We start from the raw sequence: 12,750 nt of genomic DNA on the forward strand, positions 1-12,750 counted from the left end.
ACGACACCACCGTCAGAAAAGCGGCGCCTATCGTCTCGCTCTGCTATGCAGGCGAGACAAAAAGGGAGTGTAAGTTTACTTAATTTTCTATTCACTCTTCAGTTTATTTAAAGATTCAACAAATATTGTCAACACGGCCAAAGTTCATTGACCTTAAATGACCTTTGATCTTGGTCATGTGACTTGAATCTCGCACAGGATGTTCAGGGATACTTGATTGCTCTTTGTACAAGTTTCATAAAATAAATCCACAAAATTTGTAAGTCATATCCAAGTTTCATGAACTAGGTCCATTTACTTCAGAAGTTATGATGGCCCTTAAAAAACGTAACCTTGGTTAAGATTTCATTGTTGACGATGACGCCGCCGCCGTCGGAAAAGCTGCGACTATAGTCTCGCTCTGCTATGCAGGCTAGACAAAAATTTCCGTGGATGAAATGTTATTTTAGGTTGAAAAACTTTTTTTTAATTTTTGTTTATTTTTTTGTTGCTTGTCAATTTTTTTTGTAAGGAAAATGTGCCCCCCCCCCTTTGGAAAATGCTTGATCCACCCCTGGGTTGGCTGATGATGTAATGCTCCCAACTTTGGTTTTTATTTTGCTATTACATGAAATAAAAAATATTTCATATCTATATAAAAACAAGTCCCCCTTGTAATTAAATAATTTGCAGCTACATGTAGTGCTGTAGCCAAACTGCTGAAGCGAACGGCCGGAGCGAACAGAACTTCGCTGAACTTGGCATTTCAGAACCAGACCAAACCAAATCAAGCCAGGCGCATTTACATGTACAGTATAAAGTGCCCTTGATCACAAACTGAATTGATTGGGAAACCATTATTTGAACATAAAATAATAAACTTTTTATTGGTTTGTGATTAAGCACAAAAAGAATTCCACACAAAATATTTATAAATCCAATACGAAAGCATTAGCCTTGTCTGTGATTCGATTCTTATCACTTCCAAAGTTTTTATAAGCATTAATTTTTTATTTTTTATTTTATTTTTTCTTCAAAGAATGGGGGGACATTTGAAGCAGATCTCTGTATAACAGTGTGGATGAATACGTATTTGGCCGTAATTAATCTAGTTTTAATTGGTTGTTTTTTAAGACAAGACAAAAATTCATTCCTTATAACTGACAAAGTAATAATAAAATTCATTTTTCACTTTCTGGGCCCCGTTGCATAAAAGTTACCATTATAGTAACTTGCCATACACTTATAACTTGCATGGAATCCTTGATTGTGATTGGCTGTTGGTCAGTGTTACCATGGTAGCTACCATTGGATGGCAAAGTTTCCATAATAGTAAATTTTATGCAACAGGGCCCTGAAATGTTGAAATGAATAAAAGAAATGAGGGTAAAAATATTGTAAGAAACAGAAAAGATCAAAAAGTCAAAGTTAAGCAAAGCAACTCCATGACCGCATTCAGAAAATAGTCGATCTGGAAGTATATGGCAATAATTGATCGTAGTTGTAATCAGTCATAATTGTTATTCATTTAATCAAAGTAAATAGACAAGACGTAAATTTCCTACTCATAACTGACAAAGTATTGGTAAAATTTATTTTTCAGCTTCTGAATCATCCAAATAAATAAGAAATGAGGGTAGAAATAGAATTCTTAATTAAAATAATTTTTTTTTAAGTCAAAGCAAAGACGCCATGCTCGTGTTTGGGAAATAGTTGATCTGGAAAGTTGAAATAAAACAACATGCAATCAGCTGCTATTACGCGAGTAAAATTCACATTCCGAATAGGAAGTGTTCTTCCAAAGTCGATATTTTCTAAAAAGTGGTTTAATGTTGTTAGTTACTGGAAATAAAAAGATAAAGCATCAGTTCCCTCTTGGTCCTGAATGATTGATGCCAGAGAAAATCATACCATGGACAGCAGTATGCGAAATGGCTTTTACTTCAAAACAATATTATATCACTTACTTTTCTTGAGGACGCAGAGTCCGACTGGCACCTGTCCTTTGAGTTTATCATTGACTGGAATGGTACAGCATTCCACTATATCCCCCTGTTCAACCATAGCCTGAAAACATAACAATGAAATAGTGTTTATCATTGACTGGAGTGGTACAGCATTCCACTATATCCCCCTGTTCAACCATAGCCTGAAAACATAACAATGTAATAGTGTTTATCATTGACAGGAATGGTACAGCATTCTACTATATCCCCCTGTTCAACCATAGCCTGAAAACATAACAATGAAATAGTGTTTATTATTGACTGGAATGGTACAGCATTCCACGATATCCCCCTGTTCAACCATAGCCTGAAAACATAACAGTGAAATAGTGTTTATTATTTACTGGTATGGTACAGCATTCTACTATATCGCCCTGTTCAACCATAGCCTGAAAACATAACAGTGAAATAGTTTGATTATTGACTGGTATGGTACAGCATTGTACTATATCCCCCTGTTCAACCATAGCCTGAAAACATAACAGTGAAATAGTGTTTATTATTTACTGGTATGGTACAGCATTCTACTATATCGCCCTGTTCAACCATAGCCTGAAAACATAACAGTGAAATAGTGTTTATTATTGACTGGTATGGTACAGCATTTCACTATATCCCCCTGTTCCACCATAGCCTGAAAACATAACAGTGAAATAGTGTTTATTATTGACTGGTATGGTACAGCATTGTACTATATCCCCCTGTTCCACCATAGCCTGAAAACATAACAGTGAAATAGTGTTTATTATTGACTGGTATGGTACAGCATTGTACTATATCCCCCTGTTCCACCATAGCCTGAAAACACAACAGTGAAATAGTGTTTATCATTGACTGGAATGGTACAGCATTCTACTATATCCCCCTGTTCAACCATAGCCTGAAAACATAACAATGAAATAGTATACAAATATACTTTGCTTTGAGAGTTTCTGGTTAAAACTATGGGCAAGAGGTGACTCCAGAATAGTACTATTCACTGAGGGGCGCAGCCCCGAAGTGAATGGTACTATTGGAGGCACCGAAATATAATATTATAATGTTTATTATTGACTGGTATGGTACAGCATTCCACTATATCCCCCTGTTCAACCATAGCCTGAAAACATAACAGTGAAATAGTGTTTATTACTGACTGGAATGGTACAGCATTCTACTTTATCCCCCTGTTCTACCATAGCCTGAAAACATAACAATAAAATAGTGTTTATTATTGACTGGTATGGTACAGCATTCCACTATATCCCCCTGTTCCACCATAGCCTGAAAGCACAACAGTGAAATAGTTTGATTATTGACTTGGTATGGTACAGAATTTCACTATATCCCCCTGTTCAACCATAGCCTGAAAACATAACAGTGAAATAGTGTTTATTATTGACTGGTATGGTACAGCATTTCACTATATCCCCCTGTTCCACCATAGCCTGAAAACATAACAGTGAAATAGTGTTTATTATTGACTGGTATGGTACAGCATTGTACTATATCCCCCTGTTCCACCATAGCCTGAAAACATAACAGTGAAATAGTGTTTATTATTGACTGGTATGGTACAGCATTGTACTATATCCCCCTGTTCCACCATAGCCTGAAAACATAACAGTGAAATAGTGTTTATTATTGACTGAAATGGTACAGCATTGTACTATATCCCCCTGTTCCACCATAGCCTAAAAACATAACAGTGAAATAGTGTTTATTATTGACTGGTATGGTACAGCATTGTACTATATCCCCCTGTTCCACCATAGCCTGAAAACATAACAGTGAAATAGTGTTTATTATTGACTGGTATGGTACAGCATTGTACTATATCCCCCTGTTCCACCATAGCCTGAAAACATAACAGTGAAATAGTGTTTATTATTGACTGGTATGGTACAGCATTGTACTATATCCCCCTGCTCCACCATAGCCTAAAAACATAACAGTGAAATAGTGTTTATTATTGACTGAAATGGTACAGCATTCTACTATATCCCCTGTTCCACCATAGCCTAAAAACACAACAGTGAAATAGTTTCATCATTGACTTGGAATGGTACAGCATTCTACTATAACCCCCTGTTCAACGCTAGCTAAAAGCATTAAACGGTGAAATAGTATTTAGGTGACTACAATGAGGTGATTTATTAAAGTCTGGCTATTAAAGAACACTCAGTTTTGTTGATTACTTGCTTTTAGTTAGATATAGTCTAGGCCTTCTTTAAAAAATAAGAACACAACATAGAATTATCACACTTATCAAGCCATTTTAATATGTATTTTAATCTTGTACATTCAATTTTATTTCATTTTGAATAGCTTTACAATTACTTAACCCTCAATCTCCCGGGGTATTCTGATTCATCTCATTCCGGGGGGGGGGGGGGGGGGCATTATGGCCCCCCCCCTTAAGATCTCAGCCGTGGATTGCGCGATCACAACGAAAATTTGCATGATGGTAGAGAATGACGTAATCTACGCAGTTGCATTGGTAAATTTCACTGAATTCATATATTTTTATTTCATATGAATTAATTATGCTAATTTATTCATGAAATCATACTTTTTGCTCTAATTCACTAAATAAAGCTCCTAGAATGCTATTTTTTGGGTGAAAATATTCTTTATAGCATTCCTAACAATTGTGAATGAAAAAAATTCTGGTACCAAGACCGATTTCTTATGTATTTTATTGTTTTTTAAATTTCTTATGTATTTCTTTGTTTTTTTACTTTTTGTTTTTTATTGTTTTTTCAATGGAAATCGTTCCAGACTTAATTCTAATCATAAACAAGGCAAAATTAATTAAGTTTGATCATTAAAAGTAGAAATAATGATACATTTATGAATTTTGGCCAAATACACAATTTGCATTGGATTTGTACATGAAATCACGTTTATGAGCAATTTTGGGTCTGACATGCACTTACATAATGTTGCGTAATGTCGTCGGGCGTCACAAATTTGGTCTCAAAATTTGCGCAAGACTTGAAAGTAAAAAGTCAGTGAGCGGCGAGGTCAAAAAGTTTTGCGCAGCAGATATATCGCAAAAATTGTCGAGGGGGGGGGGCCATAATGGCCCCCCCCCCCCCCGGGAGAATTAGGGTTAAAAGAAAATGTATTTATTTATTTACTTAATAAGCTTACTGTAACTTCTTCCATGTACCTATATATGATGTTTTTCTTTGTTGCCCATTGATAGACTTTATATTTTTATTGTGAACATGAATAATTTCAGTCTTTTTGCTGCATATCAGGTACATGTATTTAATTTAATTGCTAAATCAGCCATTCAATAATTGAATTCATTACCACACTAAAAGATTATCTGTCAAAATAAAATTCCCTAACAATATATTCAACTTAAAGGACAAGTCCACCCCAACAAAAAGTTGATTTGAATAAAAAGAGAAAACTCAAACAAGCATTACACTGAAAATTTCATCAAAATCGAATGTAAAATTAGAAAGTTATGACCAGACCTGCCAACCTCTGGGAATGAAAAAGTGTATTCTGTGATAAAAAAGTGTATTTTTCCCCAAAAAAATGTATTTCATAATAAAATGTGTGGCGCACTCGCTCATCGCAGCGCTCAATCTGCATGCAAGCTAAAATGCGCACTGCTCTTGCAGATGAAAAAAAAAACATTTAAACATATGTATATCTCACCCTGGTTTAAACAAAATGGTTGAAAAAAAAAACAAGTTACCTTTTAAAAAAAACAAACATATTTTTAAAGAAAAAACGTACTGGTTGGCAGGTATGTATGACATTTTAAAGTTTCGCTTAATTTCACAAAATAGTTATATAAACATCCCGGTCAGTATGCAAATGAGCCTTACGCTAGTGTGATTTTTCTCTATTGATTCAAATCAACATATTTCTAGGGTGGACTTGACCTTCAACTAGTAAATGAGCATAGGAAGGGTACTTTGTGCAATTCAAGAAAAATTAATACCTCTTCAATAGCACTTGCAGCGATACGATGTCCAGCAACGCTGATGACATCATCAACTCTAGCTTGAATAGCGATGTAACCGTCTTCAGAATGGACACCAGCGTCCATCGTGTCGTAGTAACCCTAGAGAAAAATAATAATTAGTCATAATCATCAAGTATCGCTTTACGATGTACATGCTGTGGAAGTTGCTCTTCCACTACCAAAAGCATGCTTACGCAGCCATGCCTCATAATCTATGGCTAAGTCTGTAATGTCATATAAAAAGAAAACAGATGCACAAATGTGCAATCCACAAAAATTTGTACAGCCTGTTCTATAAACTTGTATTATAAAACAAACAATGCACACGCCTAAAGTAGTGATGTGAGGGGGTAATCACAATTGAACAATTAAATAAAACAACTAATGCACAGGTTTTGATTTGTGATGTTATAAATAATGCAGGCATCTCAGATCTTAAAACTGTTATGCAAAAGCACTTGGCACTAGCACCATGTGGTGGTCACAGCTTGTAAGTACCTCAAATGTACTACATCACCACTAATTCCTGTGCATTATTTGTATGAAAATGTAAAGGAAAGACAGAGGGCTAATGAAAACAACTCGGAATGGTTGAACTGATGTTCAACAGCAGCCTTGAAGCTTGCTGCTGTTTTGCTATGAAAAACTAGCTTACCTAGATCACTTACAAAGTGATAACTTGTCTAAAAACATCAAATGTGATAGTAATTTTAGTCTGCAGGCACTTACCCTGATTGAAACTTTATCAACAATTGGGTCTTTATACAAGACTAGCTCATATGAAATTGTTTTAATTTGTGAATGAAGAAGTACACAAGTCAATTACAGGGACCTTAGGCTGCATATTCAGACCACTTTCCTCAAATAAAGGGTTCGCATAGCAATCAAGTCATGCTCTCCCTTGTATGCCCTTTGGAAGCAAAATTGTGGTTGCATCTGGAAATTTTTAACCAGTGAAAAAAGCAGATCTAGTAGATCTGCAAGTACTTACTGGATATTTTTCAAAGTAGGTCTTGATATATCTTTCATGACTGCCCCATAGTGTTGTGAAGGCAGCAGGTGGGAGTGGCAATCTAATAAACAAAAAAAGAAACAAAATTATAGGTAAAAGAAAGTAGTTGCAGCAAACAATTGTTGTTTCATGAGAAAGTCTTTAAAATCAAGGTTAAATGCTACAATATTATCATACATTGTAGATCTAGTTCTGGTACATTGAAGTAAACTTATCTTTGTGAAATCATGGAATCTTAGCTGAAAACCGATAATTCTGATGATTACTAACACAAAAATGCATATGTGGGGCAGTGCATTAATATTGTTCAGAAAAATACCCGAAATTTATGGAATTCCGTGCATATTTTGTTCATTTCTCAGCAATTACATATATTTTCCCGGAGCCTTTTGGCTTTTTTATTTATTTATTGATGCAAACACTTGGGTGGTCATTTCATTGGATTTTATCAAACTGATTTGGAGATCGTTAACACAACTGGCATTTATCTTTAAGGAGAATTGTTACAACTGTTTAATCCAAAATTGAGGAGGAGAAAATATCTGAAGGCATTATCTCATCTGCTAGATCATGAAAACAATTGCCAATTACTAGAACTTGAATGAAAACTGACATTCCTTCAGGCCAGAAAGCATGGATTTTTTTGTCACCATGCAAAGAAACTACAGAAAAGGTTAGAGTGAATAAACTTACTTGATGCAAATATTTCCTAGTTCACCGCGAGGTGCTTCTTGGCCCGTCTCATCTAAAACTCTCACTATTAAAGGAAAGAAGAACAGTAATAACAATGTTAGATTTCTTGCTCTGTATGATTTCCAATACCTCCATGTTTATAAAACTTATACATGAAGATATGGGGGTGAATGAGTTGGCTTTTATTTGAACACACATGCAATGAAAATTCTACACCTATTTGATATTGATTTTTTTTTGTAATATACTTTATATTTTTCTCTTTAATACCCATTTTGGTTGATTTATACTGACTTGTCTTTTATGTAGCGGTAACTTATTATATAAAAAAATATAAAAAATGCATTTTAGCTATTTAATGTACATGGAAAAGTAGTCCTTGCATTACATCACGTGACATCACATATATGCAGCCAATTTCAAGTCTCCAGGGGTAGAGTTATTATTTACCAACTTTTATAACTTTTTTTACATCATAACTTTCTTATTGCTTGTCAGATATTGTTCAAACTTTCACATATGATATCCACTTGTCTGATTTTTATTTTTCCTCTAAAAACAAGTTTAACCAAATTTCATTCACAATACACTCAATCTATGACTTCCTTCCTATCTCCCCTATCTTCCTTTTTCCATTTCATAAATAGCTTTATAATTCTAGACGACTAGTAAACCAGAATTTCAGTCCACCAATGTATGGAATACTACTTTCCACCTCTATTATCTTATTTTCATGAAAATAAAAATGTAACTTCTCGATGTGCATATATATATTTTCTTCTTTGGGGGGGTCTCATATCATAGCAAAAATAATTCAAGAGCAACTTTTCATCACAGGACTGTAATAATTTATACTATTAATGAGTTAGTAACTTGCACTAGGTACAAGTGTCATATTGGACTTAGATTTGAACCAATTATCATGATTTTATTCAGTAAAATGGGCAAAATAAATCATTCAAATGGAACATTTAAGGTCAAATTCATCCCATACAACTAAAAAGCAAAGATATGTTAAAAATGAAGCTCTGATGGAAGATATTCGAACATACCACACAAAACCATGATTGTCCCATTGACTTGTGTATTGTAGCAACACAATTTAGAAATTTAAAAAAAGAAAAGGTTTCGGTGTATAAGCTTACCATCCCATCCAGGCACAGGTTTACCAGTGACTCCATGTCTTGGGTATAAATCCTCTCCAAGTCCTACAGCTGTATGCGTCATCGCCCATCCAGTTTCTAGTTGATCAATAAAGTAAGAAAAAATGTTGTTTCAAAAGTTGTACAGAGAAAGTTATCAATTCCAAATGTGGCAATTCATACAATTGAGGTGTGGTGGCTCAGTTTTCGGACTTTAAGCCACAAGGTCCGGGGTTCAAATCCCATCCTCCGGCAAGTCTACATTTGCCACTCTCCACCCAGGGGTAGTAAATGGGTACCCGGTAGCAAGAAATTCCTTGAATGCTTGAGCGTCTGATCAGAGTAGCTGTGCCAAAAGGGCTCATAATATGCAGTCAGGGAATCATTTTCCTGGTATCGCATCGCAATTTGCTCTACATTTTTTTAAGACTGCTACACATAAAGTCTTTTGTATAGCATATTTTTACATAGGACTGTAGTTGAGAGCTTTTCTCTTAATATGACCAAAATGTTTTCAAATTTGTAAAGCAAAATTATTCCCTGGCAGTGCTTAGAAACATATGTATTAAGCGCTAAACTGTATAAATGTCGCAAGCCATGATTATTATCATACAATTCATGATACACTGTACTACATGTCTTTCTCATAACAGAGAAAATTACCTGTTTCATGTATGGCAATTCATAGATTTCCTTTACAATTTCTCATTCAAGTAGCGCCCTTATTATGATGTCACTCATTCACGACATTCCTGAGAGATTGGTCGACCACAGTGTCATCAACACCACTAATCAATCATAGTGTTTCTATTTCAAAAGAATTAAATGCTAGTTTTTTGGAATATCACTGGTACATGTACTTCTATCTACTCAATTAATCCCTATTCTTCCCTGCACTGAGTTGTGCATAGAACTGTTATGTGAAATACAAGCAAAACTTTAAAATGTCATAACTTTAAATGAAATGGCTTTCTTGTTTTACATTCAATTTATGTTTGTTTGATTTTTCTCTCTTGATCCAAATCAACATTTTTGTACAGTCAATTTGACCTTTAATGAGCAGTTGTCGACAAAATAAAAGACCTCATAAGATAATTCACCATTATCACCATCATCCTCGTTCATATCGCATCCATCTTCATCATTATAAGATTTTGAACAAAATAACATTTCCATTCTGCTATATAAATGTATGTATTAATTCAATGAGTTTTATTCCGGGGTCATCATTTTTTTTTCCAGCAATCTGCTATAATGACAGTCCTCCAGCAAACTGTAAATGGGCAATTCCATGGAAAATGTTCACTTTCGAGAAAAAATGAAGTTTCAGATTTCACTTAAGCAGTCAAATTTTCTTAAAAAGTAATCTATAAAGTTTCAAATTCCAATAGAAAAATCACAATATTGATAAAATTTTGTGTTTTTTTCCATCATCAAAAAAATAAAATAATAAATTGCAAAATCTAAAAAATGTGGCTATTTTTAAACAATTCATCTTTCCTGTCTCTACTAAAAGCAAATAAGGTCCCACAGGTCTCTTTTAACTTTTGTATAGATGATTAATGTTTAAATCAACAGAAAATCATTGTGATATTTCATGCCATTCATCAATTTTAGAGAAATCGATCTTCAGATTAATGTGATTTCTTTACCATTATCAGTGTCATGTCCGTTACGTTTTTCACCTAAAGTTTTCACAGCTTACAGGAAATTTGTCTGAAGGTACTGCAGATTCAGATTCTATGTTAGAATTAAACCCCCTACCATGTGTAGCAATAATTTTCCCTGACCACTTCTCATTTTCATAAAAATGGCGTAACGGACATGACAATTCGCGTAACGGACATGACACCTAATATATGACAAAAGGCAGCATTCACAAAAACAAAATATTAGGCTCAGTGTCACAGACTGTGGTCAGTCTCAATTGCTTGAGGATAGCTGGATGTAATAACTCCTAGAATCTGCATGTCATTCTAGCTATTTTTAGAAGTTGGTAAATGATTAAAGTTCAGCTCTTGTTCTGGTATATTTTTCTGAGAATTAACGGTATGCCACATAATATTAGGATAAGATGCAGCTAAATCTGGCAACATACTCGGATCACAATCTGCATCATTTGTGTTTGAACAATAATTGATTATCTTAGGTGTTTGCACTGACAGTTTGGAGCATGATAAAACTCCAACTTGTGAATTCATGAGATCTTTGATGACATTGCTGCAAAGTATCTGACTTTCACCAACCCTCAACTTCTTCAGTGATGGCACTGGCTCACATTTAAAACAAGTTTGTAAATATTCAGATATCTGTGTTACATGATGTAGCTCTATGAATCCATGAATCTACAGTGGCACTTCTTAATATCACAAAGCAAAGAGGCTGTGGAAGGAATGTGGCGCGATCAATAAATTATGTCATCATAGTATTTTGGTCAGCCATAATCATGATTTGAATGATGTATCTTCGTTTGTACACAAGCAGCGCAGACAATACAATGAAATAAGATACAGCCACATTTGTCAGCAAGCAAGATCGTAAGATTGAGTACATCCAAGATTTGATTAAAGGATGATTATACCAAGGATCTTTATTTTGAATGAAAAAAATCTCAGAAGCGAATTACAAACATTCCGATTACCTTATAACTCGTACATAATCGATAATGAAAGACTGGTTTCCAGGTACTGCTATTGAAATTTAAAATACTTTTTAATATCATTTTTTTAATCTTAAAATTGACATTAATACTAGTACATATTCTTTATCATAAAATACATTTTATAATACAGGTGTATGTTCATCTTGGATTTAATCAGGTCTGGTACATTTTGTTTTCTTCTCACAAAAAATCTGATTTGCTCTTCTCAGTGTGCCTATGGTACTATTAAAGCATTGTATTCTATATAAAATTATCATGTGGGCTATAGCTATTAAATTAATAATACCTGCCAAAAGTGCCAATAATATCTACATTTTTTTCTTAAGAATGTTAGTAAAGGTACTTTGCTGTTAATAATTACATTCATTATTCATATTTCTTTCATTTTGCAACTAAGAAGTGCTGATGAAGTTCACTTCAGAAGGGTGTCATGTCCGTTACGCTAGTGTATATTGTCAAATAGTAAGCCATGAATAACAAATAATCTTTACTATCAACTTTTTCTCTTTTAATTAGATGTGGCGGATGGTAGTAACTGGAAAATAATCATGAACTGTTGTTAACTAGTGTTAAAGAAATTTTTCCAAATATTTTTTTGTTTTATAAATATTGTACGCAAAGCCCCCCTCTCAAATTGCAAAATAATAGGAGATATTACAGATTACCAGTTATGATGTGTGTCTCTAACCTCTAGCCTTAACAAGTAACCAATTAGACTTGTACCATATCTTGTAATAAAATAATTATATTCGCTTACAAAAAGTGGACAAAACTGTCATGTCCGTTACGCTTCATGTGTCATGTCCGTTACGCTACATTTTGAGCTATGAATACAGAATGCACTGTAAAACTTTTGTTAAACACCATTTTATGGATAGAGCATGATCTTAAGGTTAAATTAACACCAGCGTCAGGTGCATGCAATCTAAGAATTCACAGGAATTTTGATAAGCAATAGGAGGTAAAAATGCTTCGTCCATTTCGTGTCATGTCCGTTACGCTGACAAAGAGTGCAATTTCTCTGCAACTGTTCAACGAAACGATTTGAAATTTCATGTGTATGTAACTGATACTTAAATGTGTCTGATAAGCTCAGCAGCAATTATCAAAAGACTGCTAATTCTACTGTATAAACCTTTGAATTACAAAAATTTGTCTGAACGTCATGTCCGTTACGCTGGAATTGCCCAAATGTTAAATTTTCTTCGTTGGTAGTAGATCATATTTGTTTAGAATGACTTTTATATATTTTTTTTTCTGTATGATCCATACTAAAATCAATTACC

General features: G+C 34.2%; 1 protein-coding gene across 2 annotated transcripts in view; it reads right to left on the bottom strand.

The window, feature by feature from the left end:
* LOC129268142 (acyl-CoA synthetase short-chain family member 3, mitochondrial-like) overlaps positions 1-12,750 on the bottom strand; it is a 69,594-nt gene that overhangs the window by 13,744 nt on the left and 43,100 nt on the right. For both annotated transcript variants that reach the window (XM_064104898.1, XM_064104897.1), the window contains 5 exons: positions 8,806-8,901; positions 7,661-7,724; positions 6,947-7,028; positions 5,932-6,054; positions 1,947-2,046 (listed from right to left, as the gene is read on the bottom strand). In XM_064104898.1, coding sequence (XP_063960968.1) covers positions 1,947-2,046; positions 5,932-6,054; positions 6,947-7,028; positions 7,661-7,724; positions 8,806-8,901 — 465 coding nt within the window. The remainder of the gene's footprint in view (positions 1-1,946; positions 2,047-5,931; positions 6,055-6,946; positions 7,029-7,660; positions 7,725-8,805; positions 8,902-12,750) is intronic.

This window comes from Lytechinus pictus, chromosome 9 (genome assembly GCF_037042905.1).
Source record: "Lytechinus pictus isolate F3 Inbred chromosome 9, Lp3.0, whole genome shotgun sequence".
NCBI classification, from domain to species: Eukaryota; Metazoa; Echinodermata; class Echinoidea; order Temnopleuroida; family Toxopneustidae; genus Lytechinus; species Lytechinus pictus.